The 27011-nt window shown below is 43.0% G+C and overlaps 1 protein-coding gene across 1 annotated transcript in view; it reads left to right on the forward strand.

Moving 5' to 3' along the window:
• Positions 1–27011, forward strand: part of LOC126413111 (myrosinase 1-like) — a 195770-nt gene that overhangs the window by 40745 nt on the left and 128014 nt on the right. Inside the window, exons 11-12 of the mRNA XM_050083003.1 lie at positions 17204–17382; positions 25632–25765. Coding sequence (XP_049938960.1) covers positions 17204–17382; positions 25632–25765 — 313 coding nt within the window. The remainder of the gene's footprint in view (positions 1–17203; positions 17383–25631; positions 25766–27011) is intronic.

Raw genomic sequence — 27011 nt, forward strand, 5'->3', positions numbered from 1 at the left:
GAGAGTACGACCCGGAAGACAACTTCGATGGCTCGCAATGATGGTAGTCAAGAATGCCGGTAGTCTGCTACTGACCACTCGCGCCACTATTTTATAATCATAGTTGAAGAGGGATATCTGGTGGACCTGATCCACACGCGAACGTCCCGGTTTTTTGGGGACCAGGACTATTTTAGCAACCTTAAAGGTGGGTGGGAGAAGGCCTCCGTGGAACACTTCATTCACCATGGAAGTTATCGTATCTCCTATCAGGGACCAAAATCGAATACAAAATTCTTTGGGAAGGCCATCGGGGCCAGGCGATTTGTGGGAGGGAGAACGAGCCACAATATCAAGTAGATCACTGCGATGGAAGACAGAGAAAAACCCTTCCTGGAAATCTAGCGTAACAACACTATCAAGGAAGGAGGTGAAATCAACAGACGGTGGACCGTCTGAATCCACCTCACTATAAAGCTCTGAATAGTACTGGTAAAGTTCACGCATGATATCAGATTGGGAGGATCACTCACGCCCATCTAGAGAACGAATGGTAGAAAGACACGTCCTTGTGAAGCCGGAGAAGATGATAGAGAGAGGTCAACTCATCCTGTACTATTGAAAGAGGCTAGGAACGCAGTCGGACACCATTCATTTGCCTACGTTTGAGTTGAAGAAGTTTTGCCTTCACACGGTGGACGTCGTCGACCCTCAAGGGGGCATCGCGAGCATTATCGTAAAGATCGCGAAGGACTGCATAATAAAATTTCCTAGTCGCCCTATTTCAGCCGCTTTTTCAGCGCTAAAATGCTTGACTGTATTTCGAATCAGGGGCTTAGCAAAGGTAACCCACCATTCCAGAAGTGAGGAATAACGCTCCTGGGACAGGGTTGTCCTCCGCCAGACGTCTGCGATGATGTCTTCCAGAGAGGGGTCCGTGAGATGTAGAGTGTTTAGCTTCCATAAAGGGCGCGAAAGATGGACCCGCTGCGGGACGTGGTTAAAGGTCATGGAAACAGCACAGTGATCAGTGAAACTGGCAGGAATTACATCAATCGCTAGAAGCTGACTGCATATGGGGGCAGATAAATAAAAGCGGTCCAATCGGCTTCTTGAAGAAGCTGTAGAAAACGTAAACCGCACCAATGTAGGATATCTGCAATCCCAAGCATCCTGGAGATGCAAGGACGTCACCATATCATTAAGTTCATGATAAAAATATAATTGGGATCTGATCTACTCCGCTAAGACGTAGTTAAAATCGCCCCCTAACAAATCCTGGCGCGGTTTCCGTAGGAGTAAACATACAACTTCTTCCTTATAAAACCCCGCGCGATTGGATGAACGACCGGATCAAAACGGAGCGTAAAGAAAAATTACGGTAGAATTTTCAGGCGCGACATTGAAAAACATAGAATATCCAGGAAGACAAAACACATCAAATAATATCTCCTGTAAACACACGATATCAGCTTGGGAATCGTAAATAAACTGCCGTAATGCAACAATCCGTAATTGGGAAGGTACCCTAGTAACACTGAGAGTTAGAAATGATTACTCCTGCGTCCCTCAGCACATGTAAGATGAATAAAACAATACTAAGGGAAAAGCACTATCACATCCATCTATCCTCAAGGTCCGGAGGCACGGGAAGGAAGATATAATTCCAGTCCTCCCAACCGGACGCCGGGGAATCCCGTTTTTCTTTTCACGACGCGCCGCGGCAGGTTGAAAACGCTGTTTCACGCCACTCCGTGAAAACATACACTCTTGATGTGGAGGGGTTGGGGGTACGTCAAGCTCCGATTGACAAAGAAGCCATCGTCACCGCACTTATCGGAAATCGGGGAACACAGCTCAGAACGACCAACAGCAACATCAGGTACAGAAGAGACAGATAATGCAGTGCCGGTGTCGGGTAGCATGTCCTGAACATCAGGAAGAGAACCCGTAGAATACTGTTGCTCTACCGTCTCGGCGTGGAGAAGGGGTGGTAGTGCACTAAAACACGGTAAAGACTGGCCAGCAGGCGACGTCTCTGCGGGAACAACGGAACTTACGAGAACCGTCACGTCGACGGGTCAAGTGGGGAACGCAGATTCAACGTACATTTCAACATCAACAGAAGCAGCTACGTCATCTCTGGTAATACTGGAATCACAATTAACGTCAGTAGACAACTCATTACCGCTACAAGGTGCACCCTCTGTCAACGCCGTGTCAGAAGAACGAGACTGGAGTGGGGCGTCCTCGAAATCTGTACCGTCCTCAGTCCGCCGGCGTTTGACTTGCGCTGCAGGAGCCGTCGTCCCCTCGTGGACAGAGGCCGCACTGGTACGCACCGGCAACGGTGGAAATTCGCGAGGAGTAGGGGGTAATGTTGCCCCTACATCGCTTAAAGCTGGAGACTGACTGACAGCTGACTGCGAAGTTACTATGTCTGCTAACGTTAAAGGAAGATGTTTTGATAAGACGACGTCAGAACACTAGTACGGCGCGGGCAATCAGATCTGAGATGACCGCTTTCGTTACAGGGAAAACATGTTCCTTCTTGCCCTGCATGCGTAACATGGATTCGGTAACCACGAACAGTTAAGTGGGAAGGAATATTCTTTTTAATGGACATGTCCACAGTCCGGATACCATTATAACACTGGAAGCGATGTTGTGCTGACCAGCGTTCCCATCGGATATGCCATATTACTCCAAACGGAAGCAAAGCTGTTTTAAGAAATGAATCGTCCACTTCAGGAGGAAGGTTATAAATTCTAACAGGAGTACATTCGAGTGCCGCATTTACAAGTAGGACTTGACTAACGGAACCATCGCGAAGAGTAAACAACACTTTAGAACCAGCCAGGGAGAGAAGTCGTTCTACTTTGACGGGATCACAAAACTTCGCAAAGAATGTATGCAAATCAGAATCAAAGTAAGCAGTATCTCCCTGATCAGGTGTAACGCGGATAACATCAGCGAACTAATTGTGAATTTCTAAGGAGCCAGGTTGAACACGACGCGTACTCTTGTGAAAACTGGAATGAACAGTAGCTCGACGAGGAACAGATTTAGGAGACTCGACAGACACCATCTCGTGGGCAGAGGAAAACGACAACAAACTCCGCTACGCAAGTACGATGTGACTCCGGCCGAGTACAAGAATGAGTAGCTTCGACACAAGCGGCGCTGCGGCACAGGCGGAAGTTAACGACAACCTGTCAGCTCGACGCGCAAGGCGACATTGTCTTACTAAACAGGTGTGTTAACCACTGCGCCATCTAGGACACAGTGTTGTCGCAACAGCGCGGACTATCTCGTCAGTCTTCGCGGCCGATCCACACTCCCATCGAGCGCTACCCATCTGCAGTGCATGTCCACTCCCTCTATTTTACCTCTCTGAGAGTACCAAAGGAGGTCGGACATGCTTGTGCATCTGTATTTAAGAAGGTGGATCCGCTGCCCAGCTAGGCCCATATCTGAGAGAACACACACCACATGTTCATATAAAAGTGAAGGCATTCAGTTCCGTCATTTGCTTGTTAGAGTAACGTGCTTGATCTTAGTTTATGAATTCATAACAAAGGATAGAGCAGCTTTACCTCTTGTAAGATGATCTTAGTACCTTGATCTATCATAAAAGTCTGTGGTGTACCAAATTGTAATAAGGAATCACCAAGTATGTCGACTTGTCGATTCGGAATAGCTACAGCTTCACTGAAGTGCAACGATGTATTCATTATCGTTGACACACAACGATTATCTGCCAGTATCTGCCCAAAAGGACTAACAATGTCCAGTTCCAACTGTTCGCTGGATTCCAGTTATCTCTCAGTGGAATAAGGTGATGACTTATTTTGGCGCATTGTGTGCTTGGTGTAAAGTCCTTTATGAGCATGTCTGCCACCAGTATTATTCGACTATACATTACTCTGTTATTCTATGACGTCTATGTCCTGCTAATACATAATCATGCATACAACCCCTTTTAACACTTCATTTCACAATGTAGGTAGTACCACAATAAGAGAGCTGAGTTTTGCTCGATTACAAAAGACTGAATCGTTGAAAACGAAGTGTGGCTGCGTTGTAAACAGTGTGTAGCAGGCATCACCTGCCTGTGCCTTCTGCCATTCCACAAAAGTGGAGCATACTCATTGTGTTGCACATGCTTTCCAGTTCACTGCCATTTCTGTGTGTGACTTGGAAGGTCGGTAAGTAACTCAAAGCCACATACACTTAGATTTCCTGTCTAGCAGCTGGATTGGTCTCTCATCCCTAACAGCCATCTCAGTACCATATTATTTGTTTATTATCATGAATTTTTCTTCTACACGAATAACATCGAAAATGTGTCATATGTGAAACTCAGAATCTCATTTTCCATTGTAGATCAGTTCTTTTCCGAATTACTCAACTGTTGTGAGGTGTAGACGACTGAATGCTACCTCCTGCCCAGTTCCTGTCTTAATACACTGATTGCATCTCATGGCACCATTTATTTTTATTTTATTTATTTATTTATTGTTCCGTGCTACCAAATGAAGGAGAAGTCTCCATGGTCATGGAACGAGTCAATACAAGAAATTATAACACGTAGTAGAAACAGATAAAATGAAATACAATTCGTAAGTTTAAATAAAGAAAATCAACAATGTAACACTGGAATTTGCTTAATTTTTCAGCTCTTCCAGGAGCTGCTCGACAGAATAGAAAGAGTGAGCCATGAGGAAACTCTTCAGTTTAGACTTAAAAGCGTTTGGGCTACTGCTAAGATTTTTGAGTTCTTGTGGTAGCTTATTGAAAATGGAAGCAGCAGAATAGTGCACACCATAAATTCTCCCATATAATTTGAAAATCGTAATATTAGTCCATTTGTTAATAACTTAAAGAGTAAGCGGGGTGCTGTTTGCTCAGGTTTTGGCACCAACTTCCTGTAATGAGTCGCCACACCTAAAAAGACTGCAACTCTATTTATCTAAGTTTACCAAATGGTTCAAATGGCTCTGAGCACTATGGGACTTAACATCTGAGGTCATCAGTCCCCTAGAACTTAGAACTACTTAAACCTAATTAACCTGAGGACATCACACATACCTATGCCCGAGGCAGGATTCGAACCTGAGACTGTAGCAGTCGCGCGGTTCCAGACTGAAGCGCCTAGAACCGTTCGGCCACACCGGCCGGCTGTAAGTTTACCAGAAAACCCTGTATGGCTTCTGTTATCATGAGATTTGCCTGGACCCCATAAATATTAATTGTATTTCCTAAATACTGTACTTCTTCCACCATGAAGTGAAATTTTTCAAAACTGAATGTTAGGTTTTTTTTTTTAGAGCAAATGCTTACGTACTTACCTTAGCCATGATGTATGCTCTTCCAAGTTTTTTGTTAGGATGATTATGTCGTCTAAACACATCATGATCTAGGTTTCAATCCCCATCATGCTCTTCCAAGATGTGCTGACATGTAGCTGGTACGTTTTTCAGTCCAAATAAAGAAGTAGCGTCCTCACGCAGCCATAAGTGTTGTCTTTGTAAGGTCGCCTGGTGTTCCCTCCTCCTAGTATTAAGCAGACCACAGATCCATGGCAGAAAAATATTTGCATCACCCCAAATTATGCAATGTTTCCCTTTCATTTGGGATTGGTTAAGCACCTGTAACTGTACACTTGTCAATGAACCAACAGTCTTATCTAAAGCGATATGCCTTCGTCAAAGTAGCACTTCTCTTTGCGAAAAATTACTACAAGCACTGATAATTTCTTCAATAATAATAATAGTTTGTAAGAGCTGCTTAACAAATTCCTCCACCACTGGTTGCAGGTGATGTGATTTACAGCGCAGCTTGTGACATATGGGCATTTCTTTCGCAGTTGTGTTTCTGTGCTCTGTAACGTGGGTCTCTGGGAAGAAACAGATCCTTTTATTCCAGGAATAATCGCTTCATCAGCACCTTATCCCACAATACAGCCTAATTTTTGGCTTCCTTAAACTTAGGGTCAAACTTGCTCTGTCTGAATGGTCATCTTGTTGAGATCCCCGAATCGGTGGTAATCAGTCCCTTGGACCATTTCACGTTCCCATTCCCATAATTTTGGTTGTGGTTCATGGTGTGGGTTCCTGTTGTCATGTCCTAGTTCGCGAAACACGGGCAACGTATGAGTGGCCAAGTAAGTGGTCCTAACAGTCGGGATACCAGTTACTTTGGAATAAGGCTGGGCATCTCGGACATATTCTGAGTCGTGGTCACCTTTGTGCTCAGACGGCAAAACTACCAAATCAACAGGTTAGTCCCTCGACCGTTAGCGATAAAACCCAATGGGACCCGGGGCAAGTAAGGCTAGTAACCTGCTTCCCTGGTACTTTAAATATGATGCTGGCAACAATCAGAGCAAAATGCCTTGGACCTTTGGAGGTGATGGAGTCCCACCTCTAATTGACAAACCAGGGACTCCTAAGATACGACCTGGAAAACGAATGGTAACGAGATGGGGAGCTATTAATATCAATGGAGGCTACTCTGGGAAGGAGGTAGGGCTAGCAGTGGCTGCAAGTAAGATGGGGTTGGATGTTTTAGCTGTTAGTGACATTCGGGTAAGGGGTGAGAAAGAAGAGGAAGTGGGAGAATACAAGGTCTACCTGCCAGGAGTCGAAGCAGGAATAGCACAATGGGGCGTAGGGCTTTACATCAGGAAAGAAATGGAACCCAGCGTAGTTGCAATAAGGTATGTAAACGAACGACTGATGTGGATAGATTTGACAGTGTCTAGCAAGAAAATTAGGATTGTGCCAGTATATTCACATTGTGAAGGGACAGATCAACATAAGATGGATAGTTTTTATGACGCACTCAGTGATGTAGTTGTTAGAGTAAAGGACAAGGACAGCGTTCTGCTCATGGATGATTTTAATGCCAGGATTGGAAATCGAACAGAAGGGTATGAGAAGGTTATGGGTAAATTTGGAGAGGATATGGAGGCCAACAGGAACGGGAAACAACTCTTGGATTTCTGTGCCAGTATGGGCTTAGTAATCACAAACTCCTTTTTTAAACATAAGAACATTCACCGGTATACTTGGGAAGGCAGGGGAACCAGATCTGTCATTGACTATATAATAACAGATCAGGAATTCAGGAAGGCTGCGAGGGACACACGTGTATTCAGGGGATTCTTTGATGACACTGCACACTATTTAATCTGCAGTGAAATTGATATTGTGAGGCCGAAAGTGCAGGATATCAGGTCCATATGTAGAAAGATAAGAGTGGAGAAACTTCAGGATAAGGAAATCAGGCACAAGTACATAACAGTGATCTCAGAAAGGTGCCAGTTAGTTAAATGTAGTCAATTACAGTCGTTGGAAAAGGAGTGGACAAGATACAGGGACACAGTACTAGAAGTGGCTAAAGAATATCTTGGAACAGTAGTGTGTAAAGTAGGATGAAGCAAACAGCTTGGTGGAATGACAAAGTCAAGGCAGCCTGTAAAAGGAAAAAAATGGCTACATACTAGAACTCAGGTAGACAGAGAAAGTTATGTTGAAGAAAGAAACACAGCCAAACATATCATTGCAGCAGAAGAAATCTTGGAAAGACTTTGGAAACAGGTAGGAGACTTTGGGTCAAGCTGCTGGAAAACCAATCTGGAGTGTAATTAACAGTCTTCGAAAGGGAGGTAACAAGTAAATGACAAGTATTTAGGACAGGTCAGGAAAACTGCTGGTGGAAAAGAGATATAAACGGACTGAGTGCCATATAGGAGGAACAAAGTTAGAACAGGTGGACGGTTTAAAGTACTTAGGATGCATACTCTCACAGGATGGCAACATGGTGAAAGAACTGGAAGCGAGGTGTAGCAAAGCTAATGCAGTGACTGCTCAGCTACGATCTACTCTCTTATGGAAGAAGGAAGTCAGTATCAGCACTAAGTTCAATCTTTCGACGAACTTTGTTGTATGGGAGCGAAAGCTGGGTGGATTCAGGTTACCTTATCAATAAGGTTGTGGTTACGGATATGAAAGTAGCTAGGATGATTTCAGGTAGTAATAGATGGGAACAATGGCAGGAGGGTGTCCACAGTGAGGAAATCAAAGAAAAACTGGGAATGAACTCTATAGATGTAGCAGTCGGGGTGAACAGGCTTAGATGGTGGAGTCATGTTACACACATGGGAGAAGCAAGGTTACCCAAGAGACTCATGGGATCAGCAGTAGCGGGTAGGAGGAGTCGTGGTAGACCAAGGAGAAGGTACCTGGATTCGGTTAAGAATGATTTTGAAGTAATAGGCTTAACATCAGAAGAGGCAACAATATTAGCACTGAATAGGGGATCATGGAGGAATTTTATAAGGGGGACTATGCTCCAGACTGAACGCTGAAAGGCATAATCAGTCTTGATGATGATGCTGATGATGAGTCCCATAATTGTCTGTCCTGATGGACAGTACCTGTTCATCATCTAGCCCCTCCCTATGAAACACTTTGTTCTGCATAATTCCTCATTTAACAATAGCGGCTCCACTACATACAATGCATTTACTGCCATATTAGCTCCTCTGCTCACCCACAGCAGTTTTTCCAAAACATTAAGGTAAATTATAGCAGACTTTGAACCTTAGCGGTCATGTACGTAGTCAAAGCTGTTTCCGTCGATTCCTACCATGTTTCAATCAAGGTCCATTCTAGAGTGATGTTCAAGAAAGAAATCTAAACCTACGACTGCCCAGTAACTATCCCCTATATGAGGCAAAACTTCACTAGCAACCTGGAAAACCTTTCCCCCAAACCAGAAACTCAACATTGCTGATCCCATTAAACACACATCATTTCCACCTACTCCAATTTACCGAACACATATTTCCCACGAGGTCCTAAATTGCCACACACCTGTGAACCCAAGTTCAATAAAAACATTTGCCTCTTACCTTCCACTAAGCTAACTTAGCAAAATTATGCCGCGGTACACGTTTTAGCTGTGCTAATATTTACTGGGAGCCCAGCACGGTGGCTATGAAACCCCATTGTCGTTTAACAGTGGGTTACTACTCCCATCTGGCACCCAACTACCACGACCCTTGATATTCTTGTCATTAATCACATTCCGGATGCCCCACTGGCTCGCACTTCCTACTACATACCGCAGCATTGACCTCGTTTGTACACAGTTGTGAAAATTTGAAAATTCCCTTTGTACCCCGAAATCGCGCACTAGATGTGTCTCTAATGTAGTTGCAGTCGGTACGGCTCCAGTTAAGTGCTAAGAAAAATCTGCCCGTACCTTTATTGTCACATCAGGCAGCAATCACAGAAAAAATTCATCAAATGCTCTCTGTTCTCCCTCTTGCAGATAGACAATGTTGGTATACTGTTGTGCATCAGCTCTTGTGTGATGACGTTTAGCATTCTAATCCCGTCATTAACGATTTGACGGATTTCCCATGTTTTGCGGTGTATTATTTAACTGTTCTCTGCAATATCTATATGTAGTTTATCTTCTGTGTCGCTGCACCAAGTCTGTCCTCAGAATTTCAAATGTATATGCATTCCTTAACTCCTCGTGAAACGGTGTGTACACCTTTGCATCTCGCACCAAGCTTCTGGCCAATATTCTGGCTCCACGCTCTGTGGGGTAGTGTATAATTTTGGTGGAGGTTGGTTTGGGATGTGCGATGTGCGGACATAGCTCAATTTTATACACAATTTATTAAACATAAAATATCCTTGTCGACAACTGACAATAAGTAATACAACTAAACTTAATCTGCAACCCGATTGTTGTAGTTCGTTAAGGTGGGGCTTCAAATAAGAGAAAAACAACATCAGTTTCCTTCAGCACAGTGTAACTAAATTCTCCCTAATAAAACTAGGCCAAAAAGAACCGTAGATCACAATATACGACCCTTGGACACAGACACCAAAGTGGCAGATGAAGACAGCTTCCACAAATAAACAAAATATGAGAAGACAACTCTCTCACTTAATTAATTAAGGCTACCTTCCACTAGCTCTCAAGAAAATCGAAATCTGTGAGCAAGCTCATTAGCAAGTACTCGCGAAAACAATGCTACCATCAACCCACTACAATATTACCGACGCAAATTTCAACATTATATTTTTCTGTACAAGGTCACATATGGAATCAGACACGCTCACAGCATATAAATAGCAAGGTAATCTAGACTGAAATAACACACAATGAATCATGCTCCCACCGTTTTTTTTTTTTGTTTTTTTTTTTTTTTTTTTGTTACGGTTTTAGGGCGCAAAACTGCTACGGTCATTAGCGCCCGACTCACACCGTTATCACAATAAAATAATTTGTTGAAATACATGGTGCCAGTTCCTCCATAAGTTTCATTAAGAAGTATCGCTTTTCTTTCTTGTTGGTGACTAGTTTCGGATACCAGTATCCATTTCAAACGATCGGTATCGTAAGTGTGACAATACAAACGATAGCCTCTGTACAAAAATTGCCCCTGCAATAACGATCAAAGGGACACTATGGCCGAATCTGCAGGTTTATTCTACTGATGTATCGATGCATTCTCCGTTATAACAACTTTTGTACAGTAATTACGTGACATATTTGGAGACAGCATTGTTTAACAACCTTCAGCTAACAATACAGTTTATCTATTATGACCATAACAACTGACAGTAATTTCTGCTTCCACAATTTGGATCAATTTTTATGGGCTGTCAGTGAGAACCCTACACATCTCAATTAAACCAGACCGTCTAATAAGCCGTTATCGTCTCTTTGGAGCTAAGAATTTCGCTCGGGAGTAGCTGGTTCCACATTACTAACTTGGTGAAGGTATACTTCGAAATCTGTGAATGCTGTGAATGCTGTGAGTTCCGTTGATTGCAAACAAACTTATTCCACGCGGTCACGCTATTTGATGTTGGTGCTCACTTTACTCCTCGCTCTCAAACTTGCGTTCGGTACTGCTCGATTCTGTCACGGGTCTGTTTTTCCGGCAGTCGGTATGTATGCGAGAGCATGCGCGCCCATTATGTTCCAAAACTGGATTTTCCGGTGTTCATATCTCGGGCTTTATTGGTGATAAAAAGGTATGGTCAAGTGTTTTGGATAGCCCTTGGCCTAGGGACCTTTCGTATACCCAATAGAAGGATCGTCTTTGTGTCACTATCCTACAGTACAGGGTCTGAGTATGAATGTCTCACACTTCCTCCTGCTTAGACAAACAAAACAAATAGGTTGCTTCTTATTGCTTTTGATGTCTTTCACAGTGCTCTTGATTGGCCTTATGGAGGAACTATTAGTTCATGGGTGCTTCGTCGGAAAACGGCACAGAAAAGGTTCCTTTTCTATATATTCGCCACAGAAGATGTTATTCCATACATGTGTTTTATAATACAATTTAAAAGAATGCCTCCTGTCGCACGAGAAAGTGTATGCTTAACATTTGCAATCAGTAAAGAGTTTACCTGTTCCTTAAAATTGAACAGAGCACTAGAACTCAATGGAATCCCTATCATATTTTATACTGCGGCTGAGTTAGCCCCCGAATCGAACCCGGGCCCTTAGGACTCACATTCTCTAGCGCTGACCACTCAGCTACCGGGGGCGGAAACATCACAAACTAAAAGCCATAAATAAAGGGAGTCATGTAGATGTATTTCTAGATTTCGAAAAAGCATTTAACGCAGTACCACATCTATGTTAATTATCAAAAATATGTTGTATGGTGCAACAAGGGAAATTTGTGACTGGACCGAGGAGTTTTTGTTAGCGAAGATGCAGCAAGCTATCTTGGATGGAGAGTCATCAAGATATGATAGCGTAAATTCGGGTGTACCCCAGAAAGCATGTTGAGACACTTGCTGTTCATGTTGTGTATTTATGACCTTAATAAAAATATTGTTAGTAGCCTCATATTTTTACAGATGTTACAGTTATCTGTAATTAAATACTGTCCGAAAGAAGCTGCCTAAATATTCACAGAGGTATTACTAAAATCTCAGTGTGGAGCACACATTGGTAACTTACTTTGAACGTTCATGAATACAGAACTATGTACTTCTCGATTCGAAGAAACGAAGAATCCTACACTACAGGCCATTAAAATTGCTACACCATGAATATGACGTGCTACAGACGCGAAATTTAACCGACACGAAGAAGATGCTGTGATATGCAAATGATTACCTTTTCAGAGCATTCACACAAGTCTGGCGCCGGTGGTGACACCTACAACGTGCTGACATGAGGAAAGTTTCCAACCGATTTCTCATACACAAACAGCAGTTGACGGGCGTTGCCTGGGGAAACGTTGTTGTGATGCCTCATGTAAGGAGGAGAAATGCGTACCATCACGTTTCCGACTTTGATAAAGGTGTATTATAGCCTATCGCGACATTGCTGCTCGCGTTGGTCGACATCCAATGACTGTTTGCTGAATATGGAATCGGTGGGTTCAGGAGGGTAATACGGAACGCCGTGCTCGATCCAAACGGCATCGAATCACTTGCAGTCGAGATGACAGGCATCTTATCCGCATGGCTGTAACGGATCGTGCAGCTACGTCTCGATCCCTGAGTCAAAAGAGGGGGACGTTTGCAAGACAACAACCATCTGCACGAACAGTTCGACGAGTTTGCAGCAGCATGGACTATCAGCTCGGAGACCACGGCTGCGGTTACCCTTGACGCTGCATTACAGACAGGAGCGCCTGCGATGGTGTACTCGACGAGGAACCTGGGTGCACGAATGGGAAATCGTCATTTTTTCGGATGAATCCAGGTTCTGTTTATAGCATCATGATGTTCGCATTCGTGTTTGCTAATATCGCGGTGAAGTCACATTGGAAGCGTGTATTCGTCATCGCCATACTGGCGTATCACCCGGCGTGATGGTACGGAGTGCCATTGGTTACACGTCTCGGGCCTTTCTGGATACAGAAAATGTTCGACTGATGCCCTGGCCAGCACATTCTCCAGATCTCTCACCGATTGAAAACGCCTGGTCAATGGTAGCCGAGCAACTGGCTTGTCACAATTCGCCAGTCACTACTCTTGATGAGCTGTGGTATCGTGTTGAGGCTGCATGGGCAGCTTTACCTGTACACGCCATCCAAGCTCTGTTTGACTCAACGCCCAGGCGTATCAAGGCCGTTATTACGACCAGAGGTGGTTGTTCTGGGTACTGATTTCTCAGTATCTATGCACCAAAATTGCGTGAAAATGTAATCACATGTCAGTTCTAGTATAATATATTTGTCCAATGAATACCCATTTATTATCTGCATTTCTTCTTGGTGTATCAATTTTAATGGCCAGTAGTGTATGTATCAACAGACAGTGGTCCTGCAGTTAGCTCTGCTCACTAGTCGTCACGGCGTTGGAGGTTCGATTTGTGGCGGGGTGAGATTTTCTCTGTTACGGACTGTGTATTAATCGCGCAAACAAAGTTGACACCCGGTGTGTTGGCTGACGGGAGCGGCTGTAAATGGTAAATGGCTTTGCAGTCGCTCCCATCAGCCACCACGCCGACTGTCAACATTTTTTTGATCGTACAATATGTGTATTGTCTTCAATACACAAGTATTGATGGACAAGTCGCCGTAGCAGCTTCAAATAAAAAGACTTGTACCAAGTGACTGAACATGCCAAACGTAGTCTCCAGCCTAATTAAGCTATATGCACAAATCAGTTCATTCTACTGATATGCCAGCACAGCCGCGGATAACAGCTAGCTACTGTTGTATTTTCCTATGTGCCAGCCACTTATTTCTAATTGTTAAAGAACATGCAGTTAGCGACATTCTATCTGCCATATTAATGTATGTACAGCTCGATAGCTCTTTTTTTATTTTCTGTTGTCAATGATTCCTATGCTATTTCTTTTCTCTTTAACAATATTTCACTTTTCAGAGTACTGCAGTACAGCGACAGTTAGCTCATCACATGTCGTCCACTTTCACTGGCCATCTCCAAGATGGGTGGACACCATATATCTAACCCAATCTCAGAGCCATACTTTTAAACCAACAACGTGACTGGCCAAATATCTCGCGACATGCATTTCAACTATGGAGAGTTAAAGTCACAAGATAAAATATTAGTGATAACAGCGAATGACACTTCGGAAGGTGTATTTAACATATTTGAAAAATTAACAAATTAGCGTTTGAGCTTGTGCCTTTAATACTGAGTGTTACCCTAACCTAGGCCACAGCAGGTTACGATGAGCATCTGTCTGTCTCAGGCAAATGGCACTGGACTCATCGTGACTGTCGCAATACGCGGTTCAGAAATCAGTGCTGTGTTCTCTTTACTTTGTCAGTGCTCCTGTTACTATAGGCTTGACCTATCATACTTCAGAGCTAGGTACAACTGTTAAGATTCGCAGTGGATACTGTTTGGACAGAAGTAAGGAATAACTGGCAGATGGATGACATTCTTCCGAAAGAATATTAGTGCAGAATAATTAAAACTTAGACAAAGTATGACGTGTGAAGTAAAAAGAAGAAAAGCGAGTATTCTAAGAACAAATTAGGATTAACACAGTAGCTGAAGTGAAGGATTTCTCCTAAGAAGTGGTTCATATAGTATCAGAAGTAAGTAAGGTATGAAAAGTAGATTGGTGCAGACGAAGAAATTATTTCGAATAAAACAGTCCCACTGACGTCAAATTTTGATACAAAATCGAGGAAGAATACCTCGGAAGTATGCATAGAGCATGGTATTGTAATGAAGTAAAATGTGCGCCAAAGGGGATGCAGGTTAGAGCCTGGAACTTGATGATATTGCAGAAGTAGGCAGAGACATATGAGAAGCAGGTGAGAACAGACTTGTACAGATAATCTTTACTAGAAGAAGATAGGTTAGTGGTTCATCCATGATTAATTCACTTTGCTCTTCTCAGGCAAGCAACTTAAAAGTCTCTGTGGCAGACATAGCTTCAAATTTTCTAGAGTACCTTGTAAATTTCAGAGCTCTGTCTTTACGCTATTTTTTTCTCCGAAACTTAGCAGTGAAATTTGAAAATTAATCTATAAACGCATCTAGTAACATATTCGGCAGCGCGAGTGGCGACACGGCTGGAGGCTCCATATCACGGGTTGCGGGGCCTCTCCTGTCGGAGGTTCGAGTCCTCCCTCGGGCATGTGTGTGTGTGTTGCTCTTAGCATAAGTTAGTTTAAGTAGTGTGTAAGTCTAGGGATCGATGACCTCCGCAGTTTAGTCTCTTAGGCATTCACACACATTAACATATTTTCGGGGAGGGGGTTTCCATGATGATTTTTTGTTTAAGGGGTGCTCAACTGCGCGGTCATCAGCACCCGTACAAAGTCTCATTTTTGACATAGTCCAATTTTTACAACATCCAATGTAGCTACGGGAGGTTTCTTGTGACCACCCCCTTGGATCCCCATCTGTAAGTATATACAGGGTGTTACAAAAAGATACAGCCAAATTTTCAGGAAACATTCCTCACACACAAATAAAGAAAAGATGTTATGTGGACATGTGTCCGGAAACGCTTAATTTCCATGTTAGAGCTCATTTTAGTTTCGGCAGTATGTACTGTATTTCTTCGATGGCCTAAATGAAGGAAGGAAATGTTGACTTCGGTGCTTGTGTTGACAAGCGACTCTTTGCTCTACAGTACTAGCATCAAGCACATCAGTACGTAGCATCAACAGGTTAGTGTTCATCACGAAAGTGGTTTTGCAGTCAGTGCAATGTTTACAAATGCGGAGTTGGCAGATGCCCATTTGATGTATGGATTAGCACGGGGCAATAGCCGTGGCGCGGTACGTTTGTATCGAGAGAGATTTCCAGAACGAAGGTGTCCCGACAGGAAGACGTTCGAAGCAACTGATTGGCGTATTAGGGAGCACGGAATATTCCAGCCTATCACTCGCGACTGGGGAAGACCTAGAACGATGAGGACACCTGCAATGGACGAGGCAATTCTTCGTGCAGTTGACGATAACCCTAATCTCAACGTCAGAGAAGTTGCTGCTGTACAAGGTAACGTTGACCACGTTACTGTATGGAGAGTACTACGGGAGAAACAGTTGTTTCCGTACCATATACAGCGTGTGCAGGCACTATCAGCAGCTGATTGGCCTCCACGGGTACACTTCTGCGAATGGTTCATCCAAAAATGTGTCAATCCTCATTTCAGTGCAGATTTTCTCTTTACGGATGAGGCTTCATTCCAACGTGATCAAATTGTAAATTTTCACGTTCAGCATGTGTGGGCTGACGAGAATCCGTATGCAATTGTGCAATCACGTCATCAACTCAGATTTTCTGTGAACGTTTGGGCAGGCATTGTTGGTGATGTCTTGATTGGGCCCCATGTTCTTCCACCTACGCTCAATGGAGCACGTTATCATGATTTCATACGGGATACTCTTCCTGTGCTGCTAGAACCTGTGCCTTTACAAGTACGACACAATATGTGGTTCATGCACGATGGAGCTCCTGCACATTTCAGTCGAAGTGGTCGTACGCTTCTCAACAACAGATTCGGTTACCGATGGATTGGTAGATGCGGACCAATTCCAAGGCCTCCACGCTCTCCTGACCTCAACCCTCTTGACTATCATTCATGGGCGCATTTGAAAGCTCTTGTCTACGCAACCCCGGTACCAAATGTAGAGACTCTTCGTGCTCGTATTGTGGACGGCTGTGATACAATACGCCATTCTCCAGGGCTGCATAAGCGCATCAGGGATTCCACGCGACGGAGATTGGATGCATGTATCCTCGCTAACGGAGGAACATTTCCTGTAACAAAGTGTTTGAAGTCACGCTGGTACGTTCTGTTGCTGTGTGTTTCCATTCCATGATTAATGTGATTTGAAGAGAAGTAATAAAATGAGCTCTAATATGGAAAGTAAGCGTTTCCGCACACATGTCCACATAACATATTTTCTTTCGTTGTGTGTGAGGAATGTTCCCTGAAAGTTTGGCCGTACCTTTTTGTAACACCCTGTATAAGGGATGGTGTAAAACCAGTCGAAAGGCGCTCTTAATATTAAAAACTGAAATATAGTAACAGAAATTATCTGAGAATTCAGTGGACGAGTGTTGAAACTAGATCCGGTATCAGTAAATGTTGATAAACTGTATGTTTTTATCTCTAGAGTGTTTCTTCTGACTGAGCAACGGTAACTAATTAGTGAGATGCGATCTCCTGTCGATAAGTTCGAGATTATCGCTATATAAGGCGATGATGCCGCCGTGGACAGAGGCGTGTTGGTCTACGGGAACGCAACGAGCTCGTCCCGCACAATGTGGCGCTTCTTGATGACGCTGTCATGCTGCCTGCTCGGCGTCTACTGCCAACAGGTCAACAAGTTCCCAGAGGGTTTCCTTCTGGGGGCAGCAACAGCGTCCTACCAGGTGGAGGGCGCTTGGAATGAAAGTGGTGAGCTCGAGCCTAACAAACAATAATTGCTTCTGAATTATTTACATATTAATTTTAACGTACTGCCAAATAACGTAATCAGTTCGACTCTAGTACATCTGTTTAATAAGATCTCAGAAACAAAAAAAATGAAATAAAACTAAAGAATTAACAATGAAAGGATGGAACAATGAAAATTACGTCCTCCTGATGACAAGGTCATTGGAAACGGAGCACAAGCCAAATTTTCGGGAGTATGGGGAAAAAAGATCGTTGTCATATTTGCCCTTAGTGATTTACCTAAGCCACAGGGAATCTTAATCTGCAGGGTGGTTTAGTCTTCTTCAGTCCCGTGTTTTAATCGCTCCACCACCTCGTTTGGTTTATAAGCACAGAACACAAAGTTACGCTAAATCGCCAATCAGTCGTAGTTACGTCTACGTGTTAACAACCAAATACACACCTATCATTGATTCTATCAAAGATTTTTCAATTTATTTCCTAAAGGAACTTTGCCACTATGATAAACGGCCATTATCAGTAAAATATCATTAATAAGTGTTTGATCGTGTGCAAAATACGTGCCTAGCATGTTGCTACCCACGTATACACTTTGTAAAACGAATGGCACTTATTCCACGCAAAGAAACTGGACTCTTACTTTGAAGGGTAAAGGCCATCAGACACCGATACACACATGTCTCGTATATAGATAACCGACGACTGACAGGTGGAGAGAAGTGATTGGAAATTTGTATAAAATCGTCCCCCTCCAACAAGAAAAATGATCAGAAGAACGAAGATTTTATGCATGCTGTCTTTAGTGCACATTGCAGCTAGGTAGCATTAAGTGTTCAAAAGAAGAATTTGTAACTTTTATTTTCTTTTTCCGTTTTACATAAACTGAAACCCAGCCATCTACAATTCGTTTTCAATAAACCTATTATATATTGTCGTTTAAAGCACTACATAAGCTTAGTCAGTATTCCTTTAACAATGGAATTAACTGCATTGTTGTATGTATCGTAACAGACAATAGTATTACACTCGTGGCAAGTTGTATGGAGATCATCACTGGAAATAAATAATCAACATAAAGTTTACAACAAATGACTGGAGACGGTTTAGTGTGTTTCTGGTAAAAGTTGACCCGAGTAAATCCAGTCCATAAAATATTCGTGTAATGTGGTTGCTGTGTGACGAATTCTTCCCATTTAGAAATTTTGCAGACGAATGTGTGTTTTCCGAAATTGTTTTGCTGCTGCATAACGCTATTTATACCTTCGGTTAGATGAAATTACGGTCTGACGATTCCATTACGAAATCTGGCCTGCTAACAGCCTTAGGAGAGACTGCCCAATAGTATGTGAATTCTAATTACGGTGCCCACGTGAAATGTTGGATCGCTAAAGCAGTGTACAAAATTATTAAGGCAGAAATTGAAGCTATATTAATAGTTATCTTAGGAAAAATCGAGATGCGATCGCCAAGAGATGGAAGCTTTAGGAGTGGGATCGTAAGATTATACATATTGGGTCCGATAATGGTATGACAGGGGTAAGATGGAAATTATCTAAAGTATAAGAGGTTATTTGCAGTAAACGGAAACTACTTTTATGGCCACGTTGATTGCGTATGCAGCATATATTGCAATCTGACAATTATACATTCCAACCGTAGATGGGGTTAGAAATGAAATTCATTGCTTGTATGATACACATTAACGAACTCCTAGAATATGTGAAACAAAATTAGAATTTAATCGCTTTGGAAAACTGACGTTTTGTGGCCTACCTCGTCTGACCCCATCCATTTGTGGCGACCTTGGAAACATTTTGTCATCTGGACACATATCATTACTAAAACTGATATTGTAGCTAGAGTTATAGGTGCCTTTAAGATTGTTCGAACAACTCCGACCCTGACAGAACTTGCCTAGAAGTTGGGGATGTCACTTTGAACAACGTAATACTCTGTGCAAGCTGTGCAGACAATCATCACTATTACAGATATGCCTCTATTTGTATATTAACCATCGTTCGCAGACCAATGGTAACTTGGACAATTTTTGAGTTTCTCTTTGATACTTCGACGCATTTCCGCCTTCTTATCGATACATTTGTGATTTTCCACAATTTCTGAAAGTCTGTAAGATGTTTGCGGTAACCCTGCGTCTACCTTCAAATCTTGTAGAAGGCAGTTCGGTCTGCAGTTAAACCATATTTAGGTTACTACGATTTACTGCAACTCGATGTAAGATACATAAAATTTTTCAATGCATCCAGTGCCTTGGTGAACATGATTCGGAATGGGTTACTGACGTACAGTAAGATTTGTGCTACGGTGCAATTTGTTCCTCTACAGCAGTAAATACGAGAAACAAGATTATGTAAATCGGTAACTCATCCAGTCACAGGACTTCCCGATGCTGGATGATAGGAAATAAGTAGTCAAAGGCATTATCTTCTTTGGACATCCATCATATTTAAACCTGCGCAGTTATTAGAATATAGGTGGCCATGTTACTATCTTGCAGCCATTGTGAGTCTGTTTAGCATTGTTTCAGCACTGTGTCTGTCTTGCTACCATGCTCTCAGTGATGAGTAAACGTTTCGCTGTTGATATTCGGCTGCGGATATTCCTTTAATGCAACCTGTATGAGGTTAGGATTGAAAATCATATTATTCTAGAGGGTACTGAGTTCGAACTTCACCTACTTCACATTGATCATTCTCTATGTTAATCCTCGTCCGTTCTAGGCAGTCTAAATGCTGATTACCTGTTCTGCCCCTCTGTTCTTTGATTTCACTGACAGTACACTTTATTGTGAATTGCAGGTTAGCTATGTAGAATGTCTTGTATTGGGCGGCAGTCACCTTGCATACTGTTGCCACCATATGACATACGTTTTGCCAAAATACGATGCAGCAGACAAGCTTTTAAAGATAAAGAGGCGTTATATGTCGTTAATCTGTGTCATTCCAACACCTCGGAAGGATAATTAATGCATTATATGCCTCTCCGTTAAATACACACATCAAAAAGTTTTGCATTACCCCGGTTCCCAGAACCCCTGGCGATGGACGTTGACTGTGGGTAGTGTACCACAGACACAGTCCCTTTGACTGTTCAGAGATGTCACTAAACCCGGCCAAAGATGTAAACAACCGTGCATGAGCACCGCCTATTAAACGTAGGTGGTCCAACAGCCTATCCGTCCCAGTCATTCCACCAGGAAGGAGGTACACGGCTCGTGTTCTCTGTAGTTCATCCATGCCTAGACGGTCAATAACGCGGTTCGATCGCGTCCGCATTGTTACTTTGTGCCATTAAGGGCTCTCAATAACGGAAGTGTCCAGGCGTCTCGGAGTGAACCAAAGCGATGTTGTTCGGACATGGAGGAGATGCAGAGAGACAGAAACCTCGCTCAGGCCGCCCAAGGATTACTACTGCAGTGGATGCGCGATACCTACAGATTATGGCTTGGAGCAAGACTGACAGCAACGCCACCATGCTGAATAATGCTTTTCGTGCAGCCACAGGACGTCAAGTTGGGACTCAAACTGTGCGCAGTGGGCTGCATGATAAGTAACTTCACTCACGGCGTCCATGGCGATGTCCATCTTTGCAACCACATCATGCAGTGTGGTACAGATACGCTCAACAACATGCCAAATGACCGCTCAGGATTGGCATCACGTTCTCTTCACCGATGAGTGTCGCATATGCCTCCAACCAGACAATCGTCGGAGACGTGTTTGGAGGCAACCCGGACAGGCTAAACGCCTTAGACGTACTGTCCAGCGAGTGCAGCATCACCTCGGTTCCGAGAGTTCCGGAACCTGTACAGAAAATTTGAACAGAGATCAAAATAAACATCATTTACGGCCTTATTATTGCTCATGAAAATCACACACTGCAATTTCTCTGCTGTTTTTGGGTGGCATTATGAGGGGCCGACATACGCCGTTGGTGGTCATGGAAGACACCGTAACGGCTGTACGATACGTGAATGCCATCTTCCAACCGACAGTGCAACCATATCGGCAGCATATTGGCGAGGCATTCGTCTTCATGGACGACAAATCGCGGTCCCATCGTGCACATCTTGTGAATGACTTCCTTCAGGATAACGACATCGCTCGACTATAGTGACCAGCATGTTCTCCAGACATGAACCCTATCCATTATGCCTGGGATAGATTGGAAGGGGCTGTTTATGGACGACGTGACACACCAACCACTCTGAGGGTTCTACGCCGAATCGTCGTTGAGGAGTGGCACAATCTGTACCGATATTGCCTTCATGAAGTTGTGGATAGTATGCCACGACGAATACAGGCATGCATCAATGCAAGAGGACGTGCTACTGGGTATTAGAGGTACAGGTGTTTACAGCAATCTGGACCACCACCTCTGAAAGTCTCGCTGTATGGTAGAACAACATGCAATGTGTGGTTTTCATGAGCAATAAAAAGGCCGTAAATGATGTTTATGTTGATCTCTGTTCAAATTTTCTGTACAGGTCCCGGAACTCTCGGACCCGAGGTGATGCAAAAATTTTTGATGTGTATAAATCATCTTAAAGCAGTAGTGCAAATTTATAGTGATGGTTCGGGCGTGACTTGGTGCTTCATATGGGAATGATCAGTCTTGTCATGTAGAAACCCTTCCGCGACTTTTTAGCACTCGTGCTTAATTATAGTCAGAATCTGCATGCTAAATTTCAATTGCCGAAACTAACTAGAAGTAACTCAAAAAAAATCACGAAAACGGGTATTTCCCTGCTTGGCGGATGCAACTTAGAGATGGATACACTTTGATCTCCTTGGTTTTTGCGGCAAACATAGTCACATGATCGGAGAAGTGTAATCAACTTGTTATTGCCACAGAGTTTCTTGGAAAGGAATATCATTTCAACGCTTTGATAAAAAGGAAGCTAATATATGTTTTGGGGTTCCTTTTTTTAATTTCTGAAAGTACTTGGAAACATCTTTCTAACCCTCGTTCGAGTTTTACAAGCATTTCTGTACATCTAGTATGTGTTACTGCTTATAGATAACCATGCAAATGTCTTGAAAACCAACAGAAAATATTTTTGATGCCTACGTGATGTGCGAAATGATGTTTGAAGTTTTACTCAACTGACAATTAGTGTAGATATGTTAGAAACGACTGAAATACTTGATGCTACAGACTGTGAATCGACGACGACGAAAAAACTGAAAACTACTACAATTGTAAAGAATTTTTAAGTGGTAGTGCCATATTTAATTATCAGTTATATCCGGAAAAAAGCAAGGAATTAAAATTACCACACCAGACAAAGAAAAAGCGGTGGTGTTTAAGGTAAATGAAAGCGGGAACAAATGCCTATGTGTGAGTATTGTTGACAACGTTAAACGTGAGTCGTTTTCAAATTTTCTTTTTCTGAAACCAGACAGTCATTCAGTTTCAGTGATACCACTTTGTGCAACTAGGAATTAGATATTGCTAGCGATATATATACAAAAGAATTTACAGCTTTTTGTAGTATTAACTTCAAACACAGCTTCAGATTCAAGAAAAATAAAATTTTCAGTGATAGACAGGTCGGAATACAGATATACGAAATTTGAATAAGAAGTGCCAGCTAAAAGAACACTTTCACGGAAAGAGGAAAACAATACAGAGGCGAGTGCACAGTCACGACTCCACTCACAGCTTCATATTCAGTACCCAACTTAATCAGTCCTTGTTAGCTCATTGTTACCTACGTAATATGTTTCTCTTCAAGAATCGACAGGGAATTTTTGAATATCTGTGAAAAGATCAATGTCCTATACAGACAATCGTGTGGAAGACTCATCGAGGTCTGATAATTGGGAGACGAAAGCGTTACATATATCCGCTCCATTTTCTAGGAACGAATTTCTTCTCCTCATAGATTTTCAGTTCACGGGAGTGCTGATTAATTAATGGCCGCATTCCGAGCTTACTCTGCAAAGAACTACGGGTGCTGCAGGTTCCACCTCGTACAACGAATGTACTGACCGTCAGACGGAATTTTTCCGTCTGTTGAAAGCAGTTTAAAGAACAATAACACAGGAATTCGTTATGGACAGGTACTTGCAGTTTCCAGTTTAACTCCGTAAAAATTCTCACGTTGCAGTCATTAGTACACTATCAGTTTGCCTCTTTTCAGCTGCAAAATCTGATTAAAAATGCATGGCACTGCTCAAAATATTAGCCCGAATGGTTTTCCTAAAGTGCCCTATTTTTGTCTAGAAACGACTACGTCTGTACGCGACTCGTAGCGTTGTCAACCTTCTTCCTTAATAGTAGATAAATTTAGAATGCTGCACCAATATCGCACATTTTTGCATTAACCACAACTAATAAAATTATTCATGTTCTTTCGGACATGTCGAAAATAACAGACACCAGTTTGATCCTGCAGACACTGTAAATCAAGACAGAAAGCAATTAAACGCATTTACTGCCAGTGGAAATTGATTTGTGTCAATGGAACAAGTCGAAAATCAGTGATCAACTGGGATTCGAACCAGAGTCTCCCGCTTACTAGGCAGACGTACTGACCACTACGTCTGCCAGACACAGGCGTCACCATAGCCGCACGGACTACCCTGGCACGCCTCCCGTCACACCCAAATTCTCAACTTATACCACACACTGACGATGAAGCTGTCCTGCTCTTTAGCCCCATTATTCGCTGCGTCTCGGCGATTCCCGTGAGAACTCGAGCTTGGTGTGCATCAACACTGAAGAGATCATTGGCTGTCATCGCCTTAATTAATTATATATGTGGTGCCTGTTCTTTCAGACAAGCACAAAAGAACAGACTGCACGTATGCAGTATAATAAATTTTATTAATTGTAGCTATTGCAAAAATGTGAAACACTGATGCAGTGTCCCAGATTTATATACTAATAAGGACGAAAGTTGTCAGTCCTATCAATCACATAAGAACTTAGTCGTTTTCAGACAAAAATGTCCGAAAGAATAGACATCACATGTTTACTTAATTAAGGCGATGACAGCCAGTGATTCCTTCGGTGCAGATGTACACCTAGGTCGAACCCTTACGGAAAATCGTGAGATGCTGCGAGTAATGAGGCTAATGAGCAGGGACACCACATCAGTAGTGTGTGGTATAAGGTGAGACTTTCGGTCTGACGGAAGGCGTGCTAGGGTAGACAGTGTGGTTGTGCTGACCACTGTGTCTGGATGGCGTAGTGGTTAGTGCTCCTACCTAGTAAGCAGGAAACCTGGTTTCGAATCCTGGTCCGGGACATATTTTCAACTTGTTCCATTGGTATAAATCAATGCTTCCTGGCAGCCAATGGCTTTAATTCCCCTATGTGTTGAATAAAATTAATGATTTCAAAGTGGCAAACTAGTTATTGGCATATGCTTCATACAAATTTTAATGTAATTTTAGGGATAAAATACGAGTTGTAATCGGATATTAAATTGAATTACGATCACTTTCAATCGGCGATTCAGCACTCGCCTCGCAAGCCAACAGGATCGGTGACAACAGAATGCTGCGTCACGCTACGATAAATCACGCCTGTACACAACGCTGTTTCAAGCGCGGAAACCATAGCAAAAATTTCACATTTCATATTCGCTTTTTTTTTTTGTAGGCAGATGAAATTTAGTATGTTGGATTTAACTTACGTTAGCTATGAGTGAAAAAACATTAAGGCACGTTTCGATATGACAAGTATGACCATTCCCTTGTCAGTGATAGAGCACGAAACTAAAGATTTAGAGACTTGGGGTTCGATGTCTGTTCGTTCGACATATTTTTGTCTGTCACTTACCACTACCTCCTTTTCGGCAAATCTGAAGAATCCCGAGTAGCATCGTGGCTTGCAGTCCAAGTTCAACTGCACGTCCCACTTAATTAGCCAGTGTCTGAGAGAATTGACTCACCAATTTCAAATATAGAGGTCATCACACTGGCGAACTGTTAATCTTAGAGGGTAAACCGGTTGATATCGTTGGTATACGGAGTGTTGGAAAGACTTCTCCAGTACGTTGGTTCAAAGGTCGAGGGAGGGAAGGAGGAAACCACCTCCAACTAGACCAAGCGTAGCAAACAACTGTGGTCCTAAATTCTACTTTTGAGTTGGCGACAGCTTTCCCTTTTATCTTGAATTCTGATCATAAATGTTTCAATTATTTGCTGTCAGTAGGCAGAAGTATTTTACAGAAAGCTATACCGTCAAATAATTCTGTTGTGAAATGTGATCATGTGCAGGTAAAGGAGAGAATATTTGGGATCGACTGACCCACGAGCACCCAGACTGGATAGCTGACAGTTCCAACGGCGACGTTGCCTGCGACTCCTACCACAAGTACCAGGAGGACGCGGAGCTGGTAGCTAACCTCGGGGTGAGTATGCTGGATGTTACAGAGGGTGCGATTTTGGGGAAACGTCTGCGGTTCCTGTAAATCGCCTCACTTAGATACGAATTCCATCTTTTATTTTACCTTCTCTAGTGACGAAACGTTCTGTGTAAGGTGAAGGAACCTACATTTATTTCACCACGTCTTTTCATCCCCTTAGTTCACTCTATTAAAAAAGTAAATATAGCACGACGGCTTTGGGGCTGACTCCTCCAATGAAGACAAGAATGAAGTCCATGTACACTATGTGATGAAAATTATCCGGACACCGCCAAAAACATACGTTTTTCAAAAAAATGGTTCAAATGACTCTGAGCACTATGGAACTTATCATCTGAGGTCATCAGTCCCCTAGAACTTAGAACTACTTAAACCTAACTAACCAAAGCACATCACACACATCCATGCCCGAGGCAGGATTCGTACCTGCGACCGTAGCGGTCGCGCGGTTCCGGACTGAAGAGCCTAGAACCGATCGTCCACCGCGGCTGGCCATACGTTTTTCATATTAGGTGCATTGTGCTGCCCCCTACTGCCAGGTACTCCATACCAGCGACCTCAGTAGTCATTAGACATCGTTAGAGAGCAAAATGGGGAGCTCCGCGGACCTCAAGGACTTCGAATGCGGTCAGGTGATGTCATACGTCTGTACGCGAGATTTCCACACGAATAAACATCCCTAGGTCCACTGTTTCCAATGTGATAGTGAAGTTGGAAACGTGAAGGCACACGTACAGCACAAAAGCGTACAGGCTGACCTCGTCTGTTGACTGACTAAGACCGCCGACAATTAAAGATGGTAGTAATGTGTAACAGGCAGACATCTATCCACACCATCACAGAAGAATTCGAAACTGCATCAGGAGCCACTGCAACTACTGTGAGAGTTAGGAGCGAAGTAAAAAGACTTGAATTTCGTGGTCGAGCGGCTGCTCATAAGCCACACATCACGGCGGTAAATGCCAAACGACGCCTCGCTTGGTATAAGGAGCGTAAACATTAATTGAGCAGTGGAAAAACTTTGTGTGGAGTGACGAATCACGGTACACAATGTGGCGATCCGATGGCAGGATGTGGGTGTGGCTTTCCAAAACATCCCAAATGGGTTCTATAGGATTCAGGTCAGGACTCTGTGCAAGCCAGTCCATTACAGGGATGTTTTGTCGTGTAACTATTCCGCCATAGGCCGTGCACTATGAAAATGTGCTCGATCGTGTAGAAAGATGCAGTC

This window comes from Schistocerca serialis, chromosome 7 (genome assembly GCF_023864345.2).
Source record: "Schistocerca serialis cubense isolate TAMUIC-IGC-003099 chromosome 7, iqSchSeri2.2, whole genome shotgun sequence".
In the NCBI taxonomy this organism is placed as follows: Eukaryota; Metazoa; Arthropoda; class Insecta; order Orthoptera; family Acrididae; genus Schistocerca; species Schistocerca serialis.